Raw genomic sequence first — 24,276 nt, forward strand, 5'->3', positions numbered from 1 at the left:
AGGGGGCTATGGGAATCCCCAAATTTGTAGTTGGTCAGAAGTACAGGTGGTCTGGGGCCTCCACACCTGAAGCTTGTGGCTGAAGTGAGGGCAGTCTGATGGGGAACTGTGTCCTCAAGACTGCAGAGTTTGCACTAACTGCAGCTGGTTAGTGTCAGAACTGCACTGCAGAAATGTAGTGGTCCAGGTCCATCCTGTCTTAGGCCCTGGGTAACATCTGGTGGTAGTCTACATCTTCCAGGGTTTTTGCCTTCTTTACCCATCTACTCCCTCCTCTTACCCTACTCCTGTAAATCCAATTTCCTCTGAATTCAGGACACTTGAGACCCAAACTCAAGCATGTAAGATAGCCCAAGAAGCAAATATATTCCATCTCTACAGACTGTAGAATTTAAAAGAAAAAAATTAAAAACCACAGGCCTGTGTGACCACAGGCAAATTACTAAACCTCTCTGAGCCTTGGTCCCCACCTCTGTAAGATGAGACTAATAACCCCTCCATCACAGAGCTGATGGGACAACTCAATGATGTAACATATTTGCAGAGCCTAACACAGGCTGTCACATATGGCAGGTACTCAGTAAACATCCACCTCCTTCCTTGCTATCTTCACACAGCCCCATACTCCCAACTCTTCCTGCCTCTCTGCTCACCCCAGCTAACTGTTCTGGGTGCTGGGCCCACTGGCACCACTGGCACCATGCTGATGTTTCAGATCCCAGGACAGTAGGAAGCCAACCATTACACACACCCAAACTAAAAAGCAAGTAACCATGACCTTGAACAGAAAGGACATTTATATTTACTTCACTGGCTATAAAAGACACCATAAAATAGACTATGCAGCACACATCCTCACGATTAATAATCAGATATTGCAAATTATACTTTCTGGTCCCCTGGTGCATCCAACTGGTCACTAAGAACAATTAATTCTTTCGGGAAATAAAAGGATTGTGAATTGTCGCTGATCACTGAAAAATCTGCTTGCTGTACTATGAATAAAGAGTACAGAAAATTAGGCTCAAATTCAGGACTTTTTCTGCCCTTGTGAATTGGGTAAAGTAAGATCAGAGAGGCTCAAACACAATTATTGTCCGTGAGAGCAGACAGTAAGACCTGCCAACAACAAAGACATGGGAATTAGAGCAGGAGTTTAGGGATGTCCAAGAAAGAGAAGCAGACAACCAGGCTGGGAGGAGAGGCAGTGCTGGCAGCAAGTAATGGGGTACAGTGATGGAGGTTTCAGCAAGAGGACTAAGGTCTCCAGAAGGACTGGGGGGAGACAAGTAGAATTCCAGGCCTAAAACTGGGGCCACTGAATGAGAACCAAAGGGATAAGTCAGGAAACAGTAGAACAAGGTTGGTGCTCAGGTCACAGAAAACCAAGGTGCAAGGTTTCAGCTGAGCCTCTGAGTTCCTGGCCCTGGGCTTCTTAACTCCTCCAACCAGAGTCTCAGAGTCTTGGAAGGTGAGAGAAACCCCCAAGAAGCAGGAAGTAGCCCCACCATTGAAGTAGCCCCACAGGTTGGAAGGATTATAGGAGCATGAAGCCAGGCAGAAGATCACACCAATACTCAATTCAGGTCCACTCCGACCTAATGGGCATTGTGGGCGAACTCCCAACCTAGAATACAAATCCCACCAAACAGCCCCGGGCCTTCTGTTCCCTAGATCTCCCTGGGAAACCCTGAGGAAGCGGCAACCAAGAGGAACCATAAGCCCTTGGCGAGGACCATGAGCACACTCTGGAAGGGCACGTGCCTGGGGTCAGGTGAGAGGACAGTGAGTGATGATGGACAAACCCTGCAACCTTGAAAGAGTTTTTATTGAAACACAGTACGGAAAACACCAAAGGTCACTGACAGCAGTGAGCTCACGGCTGCAATGGAGTCGGCCCCAGATGCCAAACCACCTCGCTGAGGTGTGACTTCCTCTGGAGGGTGACGTGGCAGGAAAGGGAAGCTGTTCTCTGTCAAGTTCAGAGACCACGTTCACCTCCAACAAAATCAAACTCCCTACAAGTTCAGTGTGCCCCCAGTGGCACCCGTGGCACGTCTTGGCAATGGGAAGGGTTAATGGAATAGTGGGGACATCCAACCCAATGGCACATACCAGGAGTGGGAATGTAGGCTGCTGAGTCTTCATGGAGAAGAAGAGAGAGCTATGCCACAGTTCAGCCTGTGGGCCCTGAGATAAGGGCCACAGTATGCGGAGAGGATTCCAAAAGAGGAGGAGGATGGTGACGTGGACAGTGACTCTGGGGCTGCGGGCCACCATGTGGCAAAAATGGAGCAGCTGGGTGGAGGCAGGATGAGGGGCTAAGGAGTGGAAAGACATCAGAATGGGTCAGGGAGAGCAATTCCAATCAGAGTGGAGCAGGGAACAGCCAGCATATTAGGGCCAAGACCCGGTCGGCCAGCTTCAACCCCTTCACACGCAGGATGAGCTCATGGAGGTTGATCTGCCATAAGTTGAAGGCCTCTCTGAAAGAGATCTGGGTCCTTCTGAAGAATGAACAGGTATTCTTCTTCTTGTGCCTAGAATAAGGGAAAGAAGAAGGAGAAAAGAAATAAAAAGGCAAGAAACACCAGCTCTGTATCATTTAGAAAAACTAAAGATGGTAGCTTTGGCCAACTCACCAGCTCCCTGCCCCTACGGACCTCTCTTGGATATGGGATCATACTATACCACTACCCAATCAGGAGCCAGAGGAACTCAAATATTTCAAAGGAGTTTTTCAAATAAGTGGGATAAATAAAACCAGTTGTTTCACAGGGCATCAAAGGTCTAATACACCCATTGGGTAGAACATTCCAATGTTTCTTTCTCCAAAAGCATGGTAAATATATGCCAACCAAGAATCCCCCAAACTCAAAAATAGTCAAAGCCTTTCCAAACTTTCTAAGGATAAGAATCACTTGGAAACCTGGTCAGGTGGTCCTGGGAGGCTACGGCCATTATGAATTCAGCCCAGCTCAATCCCTTCTGCACCCACAAAAGGACATGATGAAAATCGGTGTTTATGATGATGACCTATTCAAGACTTCATTTCCTGAACCCTCAGAGGAATAATACATCAAAGTTGGCCCTTTCAGGGTGCAGTATATTATGCTGTAAACTAATTCAATATTTGATAGTGGGTAGATGATATAGGTTCCCAGAATGGTCCATTCCTAGCATGGAAGGGCTGGGAATTGAGCATCATCTAAGCTTCCTCTCTTGAGTGAGAACAATTAGCCAGAGTGTGGCCCTTCCAACGTATTTGTCACACTCAGTAATAGAGCCTGAAACCCTCTTTCCTCTGGAACCAGCTCCCTGAGGAGGCACACTTCTCTTCCTCATTAATGCCCAAAGGTGCTGAGGCATCTAAAAAGATCTGAAGCCAGACATGGTGGCTCACACCTGTAATCCCAGGACTTTGGGAGGCCAAGGCAGGTGGATCACTTGAGGTCAGGAGTTCAAAACCAGCCTGGCCAACATGGTGAAACTCTGTCTCTACTAAAATATAAAAGTTAGCTGGGCGTGGTGGTAGGAGCCTGTAATTCTAACTACTTGGGAGACTGAGGCAGGAGAATCGCTTGAACTTGGGAGATGAAGGTTGCAGTGAGTCGAGATCACACCACTCTACTCCAGCCTGAGGGACAGAGTCAGACTCTGTCTCAAAAAAGAAAATAAATAAATAAATTAAATAAATAAATAGATCTGAGATTAAGAGAACCTGAGTCACAGTCTCACCTACAGGACAAAGAGCACTGGCCTGGTTGACAAGTTCTAGGACCAATTAATGAAGAGATACACATCAGGGTTTCCTGTCCTCAAACTTGGGATACTTGGATGGGGCTGAGACTCTCAGAAAACATTTCAAACTGTAACTTTTCCTGCAGGAAGATCTGGAGATTTGGAAGCTCAGGCAGGGCGCTGTAGACTGGTGGGAAAAGGTGGCAGCAAAAGCAGGACCCCCGGGGCAGGCCAGGGGGCCAGGAGGGGAGGAGATGGAGGCGCCCACACTCACTCAGCTAGCGCTCTGATGCAGCAACGTGACATGTTGAGAAAGGAGCTGGCACTGGCACGGGTGCCCAGGGCGGCCTCGATGCCACGCAGCAGGTCATTGGTCTTCAAGATGAGCAGCATCTGGCGCGGCACGTGGTTGAGGAGCTGGCTGATCTGGGGGAGGTAGTTGGCCGCGTTGTTGCGAATCTCTAAGTCCTGAGGCAGCAACGGGGAGACAGAAACAGATGGTTGGTATGGGCAGTAGGGCCAGGGGTGGCAGGGGTCTGGCAGGCTGTGACCAGAGGGCTGCAAAGAAGTCCCAGGAGGGAGCTTCAGGCACCACTGTCTTGGCACTGCTAGGAGCACTCCCAATAGACAAGTCTAGCAAAAGGCGCTGTATAGCCTGACAAACCTGGAAGGGGATGTCTCAGCCAAACGTCTAGGAAAGCGTTGGATGTGACGCAGGATACATTGAGAGACCAGGTTATTCTCCAAAGTTTTTTCACTGGCCACCAATTTTCGATCAGGTCTGGAAGGACCCCCAGAAGCCAGTACCAGCTGAGTCTGGTTTCCTACCCCTCCAAGCCTAGCTCAGGCTGACCTGACTTCAACCCAACTCCAAAGTCCTGTCCCATAGCCTGCATCCCACCAGACCATGCTGCTGCTCACACTCCACTGCTTACCACTGTCCTCGCATGGGAGCCAGTCTCATCCCACCTGTGGCCCAAGGTCTGATGCCCTGGCTTAGGATCCAGGATTAGTCCTTCATGCTGGTCATCGCCACAGCCCTTGACCCATCTGGTCTTTAAGTTTGGGGTCTGGCCGCCCCACGATCCCTGTCCCTACGTAGACTCTTCACAGCTCTAGGCAGATAACTGCCCCCAGCCAAATCCTAAATATAAGTGTGGTTCTGACCCCTTTTCAGTCTCCATAGATATGATGACGATGGTGACGATAAGCACCATATATTGAGCATTTACTAAAGAAGCCAGGCACTTTGGCAATTTCGGCATGTATTAATTGATTTAATCCTCACAACAACCCCATCAGCGTATTATCCCCATTTAAGATGAGGAAACAGAGGCATTGAGAAGTTAAGTACGAGTAAATGGTGAGATGGGACGTGAACCCAGGCAGTCCAGCTCCCGAGCCTGTGCCCTCACCATCTGGCAATACTACACCTCCTCACCTCACCGCAGGACTCCACGACTCTGGGTAAGTCCTCTAATCTATTTCAACTCAGTGTCCTCACCCAAACATTGGTAATGCCAATGCCCTCTGTGCCCACCTCCAAGCAGCACTGGGAGGGTCACCAGTGATAAGGTCTGAGGAAGCAATCAGTGCCAAGTCATAATGAGGAGACCTGGTGTGCTGTCGAAAGGCTTTACCACCCCACTCCTCTCTCAAGCAGCAGGGCTCTCAGTGCTTTCAGGAGCACGTGTGGGCTGCTGAGAACAGAGTCACTGCAAAACTTGAAATGTCTTGAAATGCCTCTCAGGCAGGAGCTATCAGGCTGGCACATCTCAACACAAAGCCAGACTTCAAGAGGTACCTGCGGCCACAGCTACAACTCCCCTGCTCACCGCAGGGACCCCCCATCTCGGCACGGTCAGGACTAGCCTGGCAACAGCCTCTCAGCTCCTTCACTCACCAAGGCTACTACCGGGAGACAGTTCTCAGCGCAGCAGAGTCTCCAGCTAAGACACATCCTGATGGTGGGTGTCTGCAGTAGACACTGTTGGGTATCTACCTGAGTCTTCACCCCAATCTCCTTTATTAAAAGAACCCAAGATCACGCCTGTAATCGTAGCATTTTGGGAGGCTGAGGCTGGTGGATCACGAGGTCAGGAGTTCAAGACCAGCCTGGCCAACATAGTGAAACCCCATCTCTACTAAAAATACAAAAGCTAGCCAGGCATGGTGGTGCATGCCTGTAGTCTCAGCTACTCGGGAGGCTGAGTCAGGAAAACTGCTTGAATTCGAGAGGCAGAGGTTGTGGTGAGCTGAGATCACACCACTGCACTCCAGCCTAGGCAACAGAGTGAGACTCTGTCTCAAAAAAAAGTGTTCACTTTATCCCTTGGGTCATGCTCTGTCGGGAGGTGCAGCACCCCCCACCCTGGCCCCAGCAGAGAATCGGGATTGAGTTCAGCCAGGGCTGGCTCTGAGCTCTCAGCCCCTTGCCACATGACTGATTTAGGCAGCGACACGTGACCTGCTTCAGCCAATGAGGCAAGAGGAGGCTGTTGGAGGGAGGCTGACACTTCTAGAAAAGGTTTTCTTGCTCTTAAATTATATAAGGAGACTTAGCACCTTATTCCTGCCTCTAGCAACCACTGAATGAAGATGTAAAGCTTGGAACCATCACAGTCATCTTGGAATTGTGATGGAAAGCCCAGAGAATCACGAGTTAGCCCAGTGACCTGAATTTGTTGATCCACTGAGCTAACCCACCCATCTCCAGGCTTCTTGTAGGAGACAGAACGAATTCCTTATGTTTAAGCCATGGTTAGTTGGGGAAAACATTCTCCCTCATATAGTGTTGGAGGTTCCCCTAATCCTCAATGACAGCAGGGCTCAGAAAGACCGAGCCTGTGGATCCCTGAGACCAGGCTGACCTGGAGTAGCTAACTTTATGATCTATCTGGGTTGTCCAAAGTGAGCAAACGGAGTAAGTGTCTCCAGAACGTTCACAAATGTCCCTCTACCAGACCCAGTCCCAGGATGGCAGGGACCTTACAAAAAGATGTACAAGATGGGGTCTTTGCCTTCCAAGTGCTCACCACATAGTTGGAGAGTTAAGGTGTGCAGACAAATAACTACCAGGGGCATGGTGTACTTGCCTTGTTAGTAATACAAGTATTAAGGGGTGACTTTTGGCAAAGGTGGTAAGAACAGGCTTTCTGGAAGAGACAAGACTTTTTCAAAGGACTGGCATTTAAACTGAGCCTATCAACGAATGAGAATGCAAAAACAGGCTGGGTGCGGTGGCTCATGCAAGTAATCCCAGCACTTTGGGAGGCCGAGGTGGGTGGATCACAAGGTCAGGAGATCGAGACCATCCTGGCTAACATAGCGAAACCCCGTCTCTACTAAATATATAAAAATTAGCCGGGTGTGGTGGCACATGCCTGTAATTCCAGCTTCTCGGGAGGCTGAGGCAGGAGAATCGTTTGAGCTCGGGAGGCAGAGGTTGCAGTGAGCCAAGATTGCGCCACTGCACTCCAGCCTGGACAACAGAGTGAGACTCTGTCTCAAAAAAGAAAAAAAAAAGAAAAAAAGACTGGAAAAACAAAATTCTATCTTAGTTAATAAAAAATATATATACTGAGAACCTAGTACATGCCATGTGATCTCATTCAGGCCTGAGGTTTTAAATATCACCTCACCCTGAAGACTCTTAAATTTGTATTTTAAGTCTAGACCTCTTCTGTGAACTCCAGATGCCCATGACATCTCTACCTGTTCAAGAGAACCGTGACTACCTCACCCCAAATATGTCCTTCCCAGTCTTCCCTGTGACAGGAAGTAGCACCATCCCCCACCATAAAACTCACCCCAAAAAGCTATGATGCAGCCTTGGCCCTGCCCTTTCTCTCCTCTCCACATCCAGTCCTACAGAAACTCAATCTTACTTCCAAAACACACCTTGACTCCACTGCCTCTCTCCATCTCTGTTGCCACCAGTGTAGCCTGAGCCCCTGTCATCTCTCAACCTGGAGTCCTGGCCCAGGCTCCTAAATGATCGCCACCACTCATCTCACCCCACTGGAGAGAGATACTTAAAAAGAACAATTCTGGGCCTCTCCCGCTCCTGCTCAGAGCCTATCAAGGGCTTTGTTTTGTGCTGAGAATAAATTAGAACATCTTCCCATGGCTTTTAAGACCCTGCGTAATGATCTTCCTGCCCACGACTCCTCCAACTTCTCATCCCACCATCCTCCTCACCACACTCTGGGCCATACCAAACACTTTCTTTCCCCTTGGCTTGAGTGTGCCTGGAATGTGTCCTTCAAGCTCCTCCTGGAACTGGTGCCTTTCCTGTCCTTTGGGCCTCAGCTGAAATGTCACCTCCTCAAATCAGGTCTTCTCTGAGTGCTGCCCCGCCCCCTTCCTCACAGCACTCTACTTGTTTCGTCCAGGGCACTGACAACCTGCAATTATTCCATTCACCTGTTTGTCCACTTGTTTACTGTCTGTCTCCCTCAACCAAAGTGTAAATTACACAGAAGGCCTGTCTGCCTGTTAATCATGGGATCCTCAGCTCGTACCCACAGCCCAACAAAAACAAATGTTTGTCAAATGAACAAACTTCAGGAACTGTGGGTAGGCACTTAACATGCACTATCAATAAAGTGGAAATTATCCTTACCATCCCTATTTTACAAAAGAGGAAAATTGTCTCTCTTCCTTTGAGATGATGGACTTCAAGGCTGTAGAAGCCGAAAGCAGTTGGTGGCCATCTTTGCCACCAAGCTTGCTGGAGAAGGATGCCAACTTGGAGGAAAGTGGAGCCAAGAGATGGGGATGGATGGCCTCTTTGATGACATCATTTGAGAATCTGGATCTAGCCATTCCCAAAGCTGCCTATCACAAAGCAGCTTACAGGGTAAGCAGCTTACCCTGAGGCTCAAAGAGGTGATGAGGACCACCCAAGGTCACATTGTAAGGAAGAAGAGGCACTAGAGCCCAGGGCTTTCTGACTGCACAGACAGAACCCTGTCCCTGGTGGTGAGCAGGGGCCTCAGCTGGAGCCCAAGGCCATCCCCCACATGGATTCAGGCAAGTCTAAGGGGGTCTGGCAAATTAATAGGCTGTGAAGACAGCAGCCAATTCCTGGAGGCTGGAAAAGCCTCCTGGAAGGGAGCCCACCTTGAGTCAGGAGGAATGAGCTCACCCCTATAAGCCTCTGTTGTGCAAGCAGAGGTGGGTCTGAGTACCCAGTGGAGGTGCTCCCAATATGTCTCCTGGCCCAGACTCCATGAGACTCTTGTCTAGGTGAAATGGAGAAATGAGCTACAAATAGTGACCACAAAAAAGCTGCTTTAGCCTGGCCAACATGGCGAAACCCCATCTCTACTAAAAACACAAAAATTAGCCATGCATAGTGACATGCACCTGTAGTGCCAGCTACTTGGGAGGCTGAGACAAGAGAATCACTTGAACTCAGGGGGCAGAGGTTGCAGTGAGCCGATATCACGCCACTGCACTCCAGCCTGGGTGACAGAGCAAGACTCTGTCTCAAAAAAAAAAAAAAAAAAGTCTGCAGACAATGAGATGAGCACCCCTGCTTGAGTGCCACCTGAGTAGTGAAGGGCTATCTCAGCTTGGTGCCTTAGAGGAGCCATGTGATGGGAGACAGTGCCAGGCAGAACACAGCAGTACTGCCAGATTTATTTAAGAGACAGTCCCTAAGGATTCCCAGAGGTCCTGTGGGAGAACTTGGGGAAGGCCTGGAATCTAGTGTGAGTGGATCAGAGCTAAAGCTACAGAAGTCTGAGTTATTGTGGTTAATGTGCCCCAGTTTCCTCCAGACTGATAAGGCTTGAAGGGGAGCTAGGGAGATATCACCCCCTTTCCCTCCTTCCATCCAGGGCACTATTTCTCCTTGTCTTTCTCTTCTTATCCAATATAGTCCCAATTCTTCCCCTCCCCCCACACACAGCCCACCAGCCTAGACTCTCAGACCCTACTTGGTAGGGGTCTATAGGCCACCTCTAGCCCTGCCTTCTGCATTTAGGAAAAGGCAGGGCCTGGAGGGGCCCCCTACCTCAGTGGCAGTGACAGGAGCTTGGCTGATGCCTCTGTTGACTGAGTTCCATGACCGCGCTGTCAGCATGCAGGCAAACAAGGGGTAGAGATCCCCGGCTCCCAGGCGCTGGCTGTACTCCTTCACTCTCTTCATGTCAGTCCAGATCAGAGACTGCCAGAGGTGGCAGTAATTCAGGCGGAATTCTTCCGTGAGCACCTAGGGTGGAGGCGGCAGTGGTGGGACCTGAGCCTCGTCTCCCCACCAAAGGCCGAAGTCCCTGGCTGATGCCAACCATTATAAAAGACGATAGTGAGGACTGCACCTTCCCACGGCATCTGCTTCTCCCCGAGAGCTCTGCCATCCCTGAAGGTTTAAGTTCAAGCGACTCTTTAGCAAGCCTTGACCCTGAGCGGCGGTGACTATTAACTGCCCACGCAAGTCTACATTCTCCTCCTCTTCCCAGGTACAGGCTACTTTCTCAGCCTCCCTCAAAGTTAGATGTGGTCCTCAGCATGAGCCCGACTGAAGGAATGTGGCAGAAGCTCCACTTCCAGGCCCGGCCCACAGAAACTTTCCCCCGCCGGCTCCTCCAAGCCCTCACCCCGCCGCCAGCTGCCAGCACCATCACCTCTGGTGAGGCTTGGGGGTCAGAGCCTGGCAGTCTTCTCCACCCATCCAGGACTGGCATGTGAGCAAGCAATTAAGTTTCTGTTGTATCTGGGCCATCATTCATTTTGGGGCCACGTGTGAAAACAGCTAGCCTACCCTAAACTAATGCATTCTACTTCGTTAAGCCTTTCAGAAGAGGCCAAGATTTGGGAATGTGGGATCAGGTTCCTGAGAGAAGGAGCAGAATCCCCTGGGGAAAACCTCCCCGGGACCATCTGCCTCGTGGGACCAAGCCAGGCCCTGGGGCCCAGATTGGCAGTGAACTTCCCATCTTCCAAGTAGGAGCTCATGGCTCCTTTGAACCAGATCTGTATCCTGAGGACACAGTCTGAAGCCCTCCAGCCCCCATCGGCTACCTGCCCCCTTTCCCACTAGGTAGTATGTCCTCACTAGGCCTGAACATGTAGTTACTCCTTCCCCGTGAAGTCCTAGCTCATGCAGAGGACAGTTCACTTCTGAGGATCCTTACTGGCCTGGGGCTCCATGGGAAAGTACAATCTAACACACAAGCCTATTTCCATCTACTCCTCACAACAGCCTATAAAGGGGGTGCCGTCAACCTCACCTTCATGAGGAGGAAGCTGAAGCTCTGAGAGCTCTGTGACAGTGACTTGCACGAAATGACAGCTCCAAGGGAGAGCGCAGGGCCCCTTCCAGCTACTCTTGCTATCTCCCTCCCAGTTCTGCAGCTAATTAGAGTGGTCGGCAGACTCTAAACCCAGAGGCCCCGGGGCTGGGTAACAAAGGCCTCTTCTACCTGGTAAAGCCCATGGTCCAACAGGACAATCTCCGCCTTTCCCGTGCCAGGGTGCTTCCGCACCAGTACATTGCCGGGGTGGGGATCGCAGTGCACGAAGCCATTGACGAAGATCATCTCGCTATACATCTTGCCCAGGTGGCGTGAGATCTGAAAGAGAAGCGGGGACAGGTGGGAGCTCCTCTCCACTCACATCTATCTCAGGGACTTCTATCTGGTCTCTCGATGTGGTCATTAAGGGGAGGCCAGAGAAAAATCGGCGGGTTGGAGCGGTTGTGGTGGGAGTGATGGCCTGAGATGACATACTTTTTGAGTTTAAGACTTCTTACCTTTCGCTGCACCTTAGAATCATGAAACCATGTGGGTGGTACCAGGCACCAGTATTTTTTAAAGTTCGAGGTGATGTGAACACATGATTAGGTAGGAGAACTACGCTCTCCACCTCCCGCACCCGCCCTTCCACTTGTCCCCCATTTCTCTCCTCCATACCCTTTTATTGGTCCTTCTCCATTTTTCCCCCAAAGCTTAGAATGGGCTGAAAAGCTGGGCTGGGGGAGCCATTCCACTCACCCCTTCTCCAAAGAACAGGGCAGGGGGCTGAGGATCAGGAGCAGGTCACCCCACCGCCTCCTCTAGGGCTGCCCCACCTGCTCCAGGCCTGTGCCAGGTGGACCCAGAGTCACAGGCCTGTCTCCCCTCTCCCTGCTCCCCTCCCTGCCAGAGCCCAGTGCTAATCTGATTTATGATGTCTGCACAGAAGAAATGACACTAGAGAAGCCGTTTAAATCATCCTGTCACTGCTGCTCTCCCTGACGAGGCAGTCTTCTTATCTCTAGTCCCTTTTTTATTAAAGCTAAAAGCCTCTTCCCAGCTAAGGAACAGCTGCTGAATAAAGCCAGAGCTGGACCCACTGGGTCTGCTGACAGGTTTCCAGGGGACAAAGAGATGCTCGACCCAGAAAGCTGACACCCCAAGACACAAGCTGCCCTAGGCAACCCTCTCGGCCTCAGCTGGACCCCATGGTCATTAACAAACCTAACCTGGTCAGAGGGGAGAGGAGCTGGGGCCCACGGGTGGGGAACACAGGATTGGGATCTTAAAAATGCTCCAAAGTCCTACCTGACCAGGCCCTGCCTCCCGCCTGGTCTCACCTCACACCACACTGACATTCCAGCCACATTCACTCTTTCTCTTTCCCAACGATCCCTGTGCTTTCTGGCCTCAGGGCCTTTGCACATGCTATTCCTGCTGCCAGGAACATTCCTGCCATCTCCCCTTCACCTGACTTACCCCCTCTCTTCCTTCCCATTCCAGGTCAGCATCGCCTCTCTGAGGAAGCCCTCCCTGATGTCCCAGGCAAGATGAGGTTCTCTCGCTGTACATTCTCAAAGGTCTTTTCTTTCAGGGCACTAGCTCACTATTTGTGTGATTATTTGATTAATGACCATCTATCCCACTACCATAAACTCCCAAGATAGCAGGCACTTGCTCTGCTTTGTTAAACAGCTTTATTGAGGTATAATTTATGAACCACAGACTGGCTCTATTATGTATCCACTTGCTTATAACAGTGGCAAACACGTGACTATGACTCTGCGTTCAACGTAAGTGAGACCCTCATCTCTGTTTTCCTAAGATGCTATTGCTCCTGCCTCGATGCTTATTCTAACCCCATTAATGTCCTCTGAATCCCCATCAATTATAATTTGCCCATTGCATCATTCTTGATGACCCTACTTTAGCAACAACCAGCTGACATCCCTATTAGCCCCCCAAAAGGTAGGGACAATTATGATCTTCATTTTGCAGATGAGAAACTGATTCATCAAGGTTTAACTTACTCATGGCTAGAAAAGGGTTGAGCCAAGATTCACACCAGCTGACCCCGCAGCCTTCTAGTAACTGCTATTCTACGGTGGCTTGCATCCACTTCTGCACTTTTCAGTTGACCTTTGTGACCTTAAACAAGTTGCTTATGCCCTCAGCTTCAGTAACATGGAAATAATCATAGTCTCACTCTCCGGGCTCACTGTGAAGGTAAATGAGAATGCCACGGTGCTGTGCCCTGGTGACTCTCATAAGTGACCCTGTGGTTGTCATTACTGATTTCTCATAACACCCCTGGAAGGTGAGCAGACTAGCTTCCATTGTACGTTTTTAAGACGTGAAGACGTGTAAGACACTGTGCCTGCTACCACGCCAGCCCTCCAGCTCCTGCCATTTTCCTGGGGTGAAATAGACTTCCCAGTACTCAGTGTCTGTCGGCATCAGGAGCAGGACTTTGCCCCAGGTCAAGTTCTCAGACTCAGGCTGACATGCCAGATGCCCCAGGGCCACCACTGTCTGTTTCCTTGGAGAGGGGCCCCCGGCCAGGGCTGGTCCTGGGTGGGCCAGCAAGTCTCAATGCCACCAAGAATCTCTTCTGTGGGGCTCTTCAGAGCTTCATGGAGCCATGCTCTGAAAGGCTGTATCTGCCAAACCAATTGCATTTATTAAGTAATCATTCATTTTTATTTGTCAAGGACGCAAATAAAGTCCAATCAGGGCTCCTGATCAGCCCAAGATAAGCAGCGCAGCCAGACTGAGCTGACAGAATTCCAGCCAAAAAAGGAGAGAAACGACATTTCATTTAGTCTGGGCAGACCTGTCATGGGGAGATGTATGATCTCCCTTAAGCTTTCTGAAATATTGCTAATCGCTCTGGGCCCCCTATTAACTGTACTGAAAGATGGCCCCTAGCGGTCTGGGGGCTCAGGATGGGGAGCCCTTGCCCCTGAAAAGTGAGCTGCTGCTGGTGTGGTTGGGGAGGTTGGGGGCCACCAACTGCTGCTCATATCCACATGAGAAGAGTCACCAGAGTGGCCCACTCCATCTCAACATCTCCTCCAATCCACCTGCTTCCAGCTCATCGTGTCTTGCCATTTGGGGCTGTTCCTAATGTTGGTTTTAACCAGATTTCACCAGCATAGACAGAGACCAGAGTGGGAGTCCCTGCCAATGGCATGGTTCTGTCACTGGGCATGGGAGACCTGGTGATAAGGCACCTCTCTTCTCAGTCTGGTTCCAAGTTCCCTTAGCAACTACATGGGACTAACCCCACCTGCTCTACTTGCTCACAGAGCAACCTTAAGATTCAATGTCAAAATAGGATCACATATGAGAAAGCACTTTACACACTATAAGACAACACACCAAAGTTTGTTTTTCATGCAGTAGCTTATCATTTTTAACTTAGAAAAAATACATACCCACTATCACCCTCAAAGCCTAATTTTCAAAGTTTAAAGTACAGCTCATATAAATATAGAATGTGTGCCAGGCACAGTGGCCCACACCTATAATCCCAGCACTTTGGGAGGCTCAGGAGGGATGATTGCTTGAAGACAGGAGTTTCAGACCAGCCTGGGCAACACAGCAAGACCTCATCTCTAAATAAAATTAAAAATTCAGCCAGGTGTGGTGGAACATGCATATGGTTCTATCTACTAGGGAGGCTAAGGCAGAAGGATCACTTTAGCCCAGGAGTTCAACACTGCAGTGAGCTATGACGGCACCACTGTACTCCAACCTGGGAGGCAGAGTGAAACCCTGTCTCTAAATACATAAATAAAAAATAAAACTAAATAAATACAGAATGAACACGTGTCAAAGATTTTTTTAACTCATTAATAAGGGGACAAGTCCACATAGCCAAAGTAAGACTAAGCAAAAAGAACAAATCTGGAGGCATCACATTACCCAACTTCAAACTATACTTCAGAGCTATAGTTAGCAAAACAGCATGGTACTGGTACCAAAACAGGGATGTAGACCAATGGAACAGAATAGAGAACCAAGAAATAAAGCCAAATTCTTACAGCCAACTGATATTCAACAAAGCAAACAAAAACAAAGTGGGAAAAGGACACCCTATTCAACAAATGGTGCTGGGATAACTGGCTAGCCACATGTAGAAGAATGGAATTGGTTTTTCACTTCTCACCTTATAAAAAATCAACTCAAAATGGATCAAAGACTTAAATTTAAGACCTGCAACCGTAAAAAATCTAGAAGATAACATCAGAAAAACTCTTCTAGACATTGGCTTAAGCAAAGATTTCATGACCAAGAACCCAAAAGCAAATGCAACAAAAACAAAGATAAGTAGACGGGACTTAATTAAACTAAAAAGCTTCTGCACAGCAAAAGAAATAATCAGCAGGGTAAACAGACAATCCACAGAGTGGAAGGAATCCATCGAGTGGGAGAAAATATTCACAGCTATGCATCGAACAAAAGATTAATATCCAGAATCTACAAGGAACTCAAACAAATCAGCAAGAAAAGAACAAACAATCCCATCAAAAAGTGGGCTAAGGACATGAACAGACAATTCTCAAAAGAAGATATACAAATGGCCAACAAACATATGAAAAAAATGCTCAACATCACTAACGATCAGGGAAATGCAAATCGAAACCACAATGCAATACCACCTTACTCCTGCAAGAATTGCCATAATCAAAAAATCAAAAATAATAGATGTTGGCGTGGATGTGGTGAAAAAGGAATACTTTTACACTGCTGGTGGGAAAGTAAACTAGCACAACAACTATGGGAAACAGTGTGGAGATTCCTTAAAGAATGAAACACTGAACTACCATTTGATCCAGCAATCCCACTAGTGGGTGTCTATCCAGAGGAAAAGAAATCATTATATGAAAAAGACACTTACACACGCATGTTTATAGCAGCACAATTCACAATTGCAAAAATATGGAACCAGCCTAAATGCCCATCAACAGGTAGATAAAGAAAACATGGTGTATATACACCATGCAATACCACTCAGCCACAAAAAGGAACGAAACAATGGCATTTGCAGCAACGTAGATGGAATTGGAGACCATTATTCTAAGTGAAGTAACTCAGGACTGGAAAAACGAATATCGTATGTTTCCACTTATAAGTGAGAGCTAATCTATGAGGACGCAAAGGCATAAGAATGATACAATGAACTTTGGGGACTTGGGGAGAAGGGTAGGAGGAAGGTGAGGGATAAAAGACTACACACTGGGGCCTGGTGCGGTGGCTCATGCCTGTAATCCCAGCATTTTAGGAGGCCGAGGAGAATTGTTTGAACCGTGGAGACAGAGGTTGCAGTGAGCCAATATCACACCATTGCACTCCAGCCTGGGCAACAAGAGTGAAACTCTGTCTCAAAAATAAATAAATAAGTAAGGGGGCAAGTAAGATGGTAGGGCTGGTTCAAAGAGAATTTTGAAAGTAGGTGTTTATGGGCATTTAAACAGGAATAAGAGACTAAGGTTTCTGGATTAGCTAAAAAACAGGTTACTGTTCTACGAGGCATTTAAAAAAAAGTTGTAACCTTTGGGGTTATCTTTTATACTAGACAGAAATTATTTGCATCTCTACTGGATAAGATTTTCACGTTGATGTATGACCAGTCTGTGCCTTTAAATAATTGTCAATAGCAAAGTCAAACAAATGTACATTTCCCTAGATATTAAAAAAAATCCTCTAGGGAGCTGGTTGAACAATGCCCAAGACTGCCACACCACACTCTCCTGGCCTCATTTCTAAGTGTTGGATAACATCTCTTAGAGTTGTGTTAGTCTTTCTAGGAACTGAGTTTCCCAGAAGAGAGAAGCCAGCTCCCTCCTACTCAGAGGCATTGAGGAGAAACCTAAGGCCATTACTGGGCACACGACCCTCTCTCCCTTCTATAATATATTATGTGTCTTGCTTAAGAACAGATCATTGTGTCCCTAACACTGCCTCATGCCCTGTGAACGGTGGCATCTGCATAATGACAGGACGCATCATCTTTTTAGAATAGTGCATGATAGACACACCTGACAGTAATAACTTAAGCAGACACTTATGGCAGACACAACTGCCTTAACTTCAGAAATATGGGTTGCTAGGTGCAGGTTGCTGAGGACAGGGTACTAAGTGAACGTACTATATAAATGGCATGCTTTTTACAAGTGGTGGTGGTTTTCCTGTCCAGCCTGCCACCACTGAACTGTCTTGTAAGTTCCTCCAAATAAACCATTTGTTTAAATCTATGTTCCATTCACTATCTCTTCTTTGGCCTCTTGAACCTGGTGCCATCCCTACTGAAATTGACAGAGGTCCAGTATGACAAATAATGATGGCTAACACACTATACCAGGCACCATGCCAGGCACTTCACACTAACGGATTCAGCACTCGCTGCCATCCTCTGCAGTAAACAGGTGAAGGAATCAGGACACAAAATAGAAAGTTTGGTGACTTGGTTGGCAGTTAGTCTAAACCTAGGAGCACTGGCTCCAGAGAACAGGCCTCGATCGCCCCGTTATCCTGCCTCTCCACTCACAGGGAAGCTCTTCCTGGAGACAGACTGCACCAAAGACGTCTGAACACCACCCCACTCCAACCCCAGAAGCTGCCAAATGTTTCATTAAAAAAAAAAAAGAGTCTCAGTGGGAAATCCAAGACTGTCAGCTAACCAAAACCACACTGTTAACTAAAGCTACAGTACAGTGCCATTAAGGAAAAAAAAAAAGTCAATGAGAAATCTTTTAATTGTTCCACATAAAAAGAATGTGCCATTGACGATAAGTGATTTCAGTTATTATGCAATGCCTTTATTCTCTAACAGCAGGGAGGGGAAAAACCAGGAATCTATAAAAAGACTGGGTAAAGAATTAATTTAGTAAATAATATTTAAATCAATGAGTTATTTTTGGACTTTTCTCAAAACTTGAATTGGCTAAAAGTACTTTAATTATTCTATAATTACATGGATTAATTTATTCCCACCCTCAAGAGAGAATCTATTTATGTTCCTGGGGGGGCGTCTTAAAAGAAAGGCCAAGATCCCCGAAGGAAACAGGGGGTTGGTGTTACAGGATACTGATAATCACATGAGTAGCCTGATATTAACTATAAGGAGATTAATCATTCAAACTCTGCCTTTCCTCCAGTTTCTGCCCAGGCTTTCTGAGGTACAACAGCATGAAAGACTAGACCAGACCTAGAGCTTTCTAAAAAAAAAATACAGGGCCTCACTCTGTAGCCCAGGCTCAAGTGCAGTGGCACCATCATGGCTCACTGCAGCCTCGAACACCTGGGTTCAAATGATCCTCCCACCTTACCCTCCAGAATAACTGGGATTACATGCATGTGCCACCACGCCCAGTTAATTTATTTTTTTTGTAGAGACAAGGTCTCACTATGTTGCCCAGGATGGGATGGTCTCAAACTCCTGGCTTCAACTGATCCTCCCACTTCAGCCCTGTCCAAAGCACTGGGATTACAGGTATGAGCCACTGGTGCTGGCCCTAGAGCATTTTACCATAATCTCCACCCTATCCCCAGGAACCACCTTTGGGATTTGTAAGCCTCAGATTAAAAACAGCTTCCCAGCATGGAGCCCAAACTTGTCCACGGATGGGGCAATCTTGGACTCACAAATGCTGAGGTGTAGTCTCTGAACGCAAAGGTGCTGGGAACCTCTTTGACCACACATGGTGTCAGGAGAGATAGTGAGGAAGAAAGAAAGGGGCTTTGTGAGGCTGAGGCAGTCAGTTGGCTTGAGCCCAGGAGTTGGAGACCAGCCTGGGAAACACAGTGAAGCCCCGTTTCTATAAGAAATACAAAAATTACCTAGGCATGGTGGCATGCACCTGTAGCCCCAGCTACTCCAGAGGCTGGGGTGGGAAGATCACCTGAGCCTGGGGAGATTAAGGCTGCAGTGAGCTGAGATCATGTCACTGCACCCTAGCCTGGGTGAGAGTGAAAACCTATATCAAAAAATAAATAAATAAAAAGAAGAGGCGCTGAGTAAAATCACAGGAAACTGGGAAGTTACTCTAATTTTGGAGCTCCTAGGCACCTAGTGAAAGCTTCTCTAGGTTAGGATTGAAAAGGAACATCACAGAGAGCCATAGCATGGGGTATTTAATGAGTCTCTCTGGCCAGAGAGCCTCCTCAAGTCTCTGGCCAGAGACACTCATTAAAGTTACCCAGATACCAGCGCAGGTGGGAGGGGTCCTAGGGCCTTTGGCTATGGGAAGACACAGAGAAAGGGAGGAAAAGCAGAGACATCTGGCATCTCTGGCCTTGGACAACAACTCCGTCCAAAGAAATATTTTCCTATCTTTCCACCTTACCTGGGTCAATATGAAAAATGGGGAAAGGGTTTCTTCACTATATGTTTCCCCCATCTTTTGGCACATCATGTACTGCCAGCACCACAGGACACCACAGAATTCCAAGGGGTGGAATTCAGCATAATTCAACGTGATGAGCACATACGCTGGGCCCGGCACCATACCAAGCATTCTGTTTCAGTCATCAAACGATCCAGTGGGTTACTCGCTTGTATCCCACTTTACAAAAGGAAACTGAGGCTTCAAAAGGGTGAGTAGCTTCACCAAGGTGGCACAGCTTATAAGTAGCAGAGCCAGCACCTGAATCCAGGAAGGCCAACTCCACAGCAACACAGTTACCCACTCCCAACACCTTTGCTGTTGAGGAAATAAATGTCCAGGAACTCATCTCATGCACTTGGACCCCTCTAATATCCCCAAGCTCTTTTAAAGATTTGGTCCAAGACGCTATGAAGGGATGGATGATGGAAGAAGACGTTTTCTTTTGGTGATTTTGGTAGAAGGTCTTCATGCCTCTGCAGCTGTTATGTTTTGGTCTGGGCATCTTCTACCAGAGAGCCAGGCAGGTCCAGCAGGGGAAAAATGACACTGAGCCAAAATGCAAAGGTCCTATTCAACTGGAGGTGGTGAAAGGGGAAAGGCAGAAACTTCGGCATGGCTTTTACAGTGGGGGCGAGGGGAGGGGGTCCACCATATGCTTAATTATGACTATTACCCAACTCCAAGCCTTTGTACTCAGAAAATAGAGGTAAGCGGGCAGGAAGGGGAGCGAAGAGGATTCTCAAAGATTCTATGGAGGAAGACACGCCTCTGTGAATCACGACCTCATGAATAAGTAACAGTCACATTATTTTTACAAAACTTCAGTTCGCAAAGTTCACACAATGACCCTATGCAGTAAGTCATGTTATCTCTCCAACTGCAGAGATGAGAAAACTCACACTCAGAGGATGTCGCTTACCCAAAGGGCACTGGCCAATACACAATCTCAGGAGCCCTAACTCTGAAACCCTATGCTCTTCCCACCCAGCACCCAAGCTCTATGAAGCCTTGGCCAGCCCCACCCTCTCCCACGCTCTGCTCACACCTCTATTATAGCAAGTGCACTCAGTGCTTGCACATGGTAGCTGCTCAATAAGACATTTGCTAAAAGCAAATGTGAGACCCTTTCACTGCTCCTGCAATGACACGGGATGGAATTAAGAACTACTAGAAGAAGGCCGGGCACGGTGGCTCAAGCCTGTAATCCCAGCACTTTGGGAGGCCGAGACGGGCGGATCACGAGGTCAGGAGTTCGAGACCATCCTGGCTAACATGGTGAAACCCCGTCTCTACTAAAAAATACAAAAAGCTAGCCAGGCGAGGTGGCGGGCGCCTGTAGTCCCAGCTACTCGGGAGGCTGAGGCAGGAGAATGGCGTAAACCTGGGAGGCGGAGCTTGCAGTGAGCTGAGATCCGGCCACTGCACTCCAGCCTGGGCAACAGAGCGAGACTCTGTCTCAAAAAAAAAAAAAAAAAAAAAAAAACTACTAGAAGAAGCATAGCAACGGCTTCTGGCTAAGCACGGCAAGTGGAACCCAGGCCACTGACTCCACTTCTTCACGAACCCCACGAAACTGACTCTAAAAGTAGAAAAGAAGGCAAAGACCCCACCACAACAAGAAAAGAGTAGAGAGGCAACAACAGAAGGCAAAGTGAGATAAGCAAAATTGTGTTTGCTGCAGGGAGCTACTGAGAAGTGACTCGGCAGGCTAGAAAACATGGACCCCTAAGCCGGCAATAGGAGAGCTTTATAATTATTACTGCTGAGCCTCAAGCAGGCTCAGAAACTGAGGGACCCTGGCACCTCTGAAAATGAGATTTGGGGGTTCTGAAAAAGAAAAATTAACTGAAAGACTTTAAAAGTACCAGCTAAACCCCCAGATCCCCACCCAACCCTGACAGAAGATGGAGACTGATGCTCTGGGAACAGACAGGTTCTGGAGGCTGCACCACACACCAGAAGCACCACCCTGAGGATGGCGGACTGAACCTAAGTCCACATAATGACCACTGAGGAGCTCTGGCACTCTCGCCCCCTGGATCCCATGTCTCTGGGACAGCCAGGCTGGTGTCCCTTCTAAAACCCCATCCCAATCTTCACGGACAGCAGTGTCTGCCCACCAGACCTCCAGTCATCCGTCCCTGCTGCCCCTACACTCCCGTCTCTGTCACCTCTTTCTTGGCTAATTTCACAAAAATTAAATTGAGCCTCAGCCTCGGCAGGATCTTAAACACACACTCACTGAAATCCAATTAACCTTCGATAAAGGTCCAGCAATCAATAGTGGTTCTGTGGCTCGGGGAGGCGCCATCCAGCCCGGGAAAGCGGGCTCCTGCACGACCTTTACTTTTAATGAGATCAATGACAGTCATTGTTGCCAGCTCTTAAAGTGACTGGCAAATATGATCACCAGGTCAGGCCCTTGGTAATATCTGCTTCTGGGCTCACAGACACAAACAAATGAGGGCCCCTGCAGGCTGCTGGCTCCCGAGGCCTGTGCTTGCTAGCAGGTGGGCACCCCTGGGCAGGGCTGTCTCAGGCCTGGAGGTACAGATCAGCAGGGTGAGCGCAGATGGCACTCCTGGCAAGGCCTGGGCCCCTGGCTTCATGTTTGAGTATGCGGAGTCCTGAACTTCAGTGAGTGTCTGAACCGCCTGGACAGTTTGTTGAAATGCAGATTCTTGCAAACTTCTACAATCCTTTCCACCCCAGATTTGGATTAGTGAGTTTGCAGTAGGGTCCAGGAATCTGCATTGTTAAATAAGCTCCCCTGGTGATTTCTTTTTTTCCCCTACAGTGATTCCAAAAGAGATTGTTGGTGAACAAGTCTTAGCTCCCACCAAGCTGAAGAATTAACGTTCCTAGTTAGAGCCTAGCTAGTCCAACACCTTCGATAAGCATACTGAGGACCAGAGAGCGGATGTGATTTGCTTAAGGTTATACAGCAAGGTACTGGCAGGACAGAGATTGAATCTACCCATCTTGCCTGCTAAACCGGTGTTTCCCTATCCAAGTCTATTGGGCCCAGTGGAACTGGGATGCTGTAGAGTGAGGAGGCCTCTTCAAAGCGGAGTGAGGCTGATACAACAAGTGGTTGGAGAGGGTCTGGATCCACCCCCACCCACCTCAAGAGGGGTCCCTTCTACAGCCACCTTCCAGGATAGACATCTGCTTATAGCAGCTAAGATGCCACTAGTCACACTACACCCTAGGATTTAGAGTAACACTTTTGCCCCCTGTCACTCCTATCTAGCCCTGTACCTCCCTCCCCAAGGAATGCTCACAGCCAGGCTGTCCTCAGGAGGGAGTTACTCCAGGGTTGGCTCGCTGAGTACCACAGTCCTAGCGAGACTTTAGAACCTCAGGAGTCTATCTGAAACTTTCAGGATTGTGGAATGTTTCAACACACACACACACACACACACACACACACACACACACGCTCCCCCGTAGTCTTCTACAAGGCCGTGGCTTTGATGTTGGTTGGTAAGAGCCATGATAGATTAATTTATTCAGAGTAAGGCCTGTCCCTAATCTACTCCCAACACCATTGATGGTAAGTGACAGTACTTAGAGCACCGTAGTGGCCCATAGCCCACTGTGGGGGTTTCTGCGGAAGTAAGTATTTAATAACATCATCTCAGACTGCCAAAGAGCTACCAAGTCATGCAAAGCCTAAAAGCCAGGGACCGGGGATTAAGAAATTAACATAGCATGGCATTACAAGGATAGACCAATGAAACAAAATAGATTCCAGAAGAGCCCCACATTGATGACGAAGACGTCAGATCCCAAAACTGCATGATTCCATTTATGTGAAGTTCAATAATGGGTGCAGGTCATCTGTGGTGGCAGAACTCAGAAGAGCATTAGCTCTGGGAGGGCACTGACTGGAAGGGACATGAGGGAGCTTGCCAGGGGGCTAGAAATGACTTGTAACTTTATCTGAACAGTCATTATATATTATATCCAGATGGAAACTTACTGAGGTATACAATTAAAATTTGCGACCTCAGGTAAGTTATCTTCCCTCTCTGAGTCTCTGATTCTTCATCTGCAAATCTGAGACAATAAGACCTCCCTCATAAGTTGATAATGCAGACAGCTCCTGGCACATAGAGCCAGGCAGTCAGTAAACATCAATGGTTACAAAAAAAAAAAAAAAAAGTTGGGGAGGTAAAAGAGAAAAAAACAGCCCAATGACAACAACAACATTCATCTCACTATCAGTTTGGGGTACTTACTTAGCACATGCCAGGCACTGTGCAAAGCACTGTTTGTGCATTAACTCACACAGTCCTCACAAAATCACTTACTTACAGATAGGTATGATAAAACAGAAAAATGTTTATATGAAGTGATCCTTGATGTAAGCAAGAGAGAGAGGTGTTACATTCAGACACTGCCTTGGTGCTGGGCAATGCTTCTCAGTCGGTGCTCCAGCTCCTCTGAGTAGTTAGTTACCAAGTGGCTCCAGGTTCCAGCAGCCCAAGGTATTGGGTTGTTGCAAAAATAATTGCAGTTTTCGAATGGCCCGAAATAAAAAACAAAACACACAATTACCTTTGCACCAACCTATAGATCCCCGGCAGGGAAATGGAGAAGGTAGAGGGGCAAGGACTTTGGAGTCATGCAGACCTGAGTTCAAACTCTGGTTCCACCCCTGCTAGCTGTGTGATATGGGGCAAGTTGTTTAACCTCTCTGAGCATTTGCTTTCTCATCTGTAAATGGGGTTAATAACATACGCTGCATGGAGATCTGTAATGATCATATGCCTGGCACATATTAATTGCTTATAATTATTATTAGTTATTATTTTTCCCCAAATAACTCTGATATCAGCTTGCCCCATTCTGCATGTCCACAAGAAAACAACTGACACTCTCCCCTAGGTCTGCCT

General features: G+C 48.0%; 1 protein-coding gene across 2 annotated transcripts in view; it reads right to left on the reverse strand.

The window, feature by feature from the left end:
* Positions 1 to 1,809: 1,809 nt before the first annotated feature.
* ADCK1 (aarF domain containing kinase 1) overlaps positions 1,810 to 24,276 on the reverse strand; it is a 113,109-nt gene continuing 90,642 nt past the window's right edge. For both annotated transcript variants that reach the window (XM_011949479.1, XM_011949478.1), the window contains 4 exons: positions 11,172 to 11,321; positions 9,764 to 9,961; positions 4,016 to 4,209; positions 1,810 to 2,540 (listed from right to left, as the gene is read on the reverse strand). In XM_011949479.1, the coding sequence (XP_011804869.1) occupies positions 2,369 to 2,540; positions 4,016 to 4,209; positions 9,764 to 9,961; positions 11,172 to 11,321 (714 nt within the window). In that variant the 3' untranslated portion in view covers positions 1,810 to 2,368. The remainder of the gene's footprint in view (positions 2,541 to 4,015; positions 4,210 to 9,763; positions 9,962 to 11,171; positions 11,322 to 24,276) is intronic.

Source organism: Colobus angolensis, unplaced genomic scaffold, assembly GCF_000951035.1.
Source record: "Colobus angolensis palliatus isolate OR3802 unplaced genomic scaffold, Cang.pa_1.0 Scaffold3, whole genome shotgun sequence".
Classification (NCBI taxonomy): domain Eukaryota; kingdom Metazoa; phylum Chordata; class Mammalia; order Primates; family Cercopithecidae; genus Colobus; species Colobus angolensis.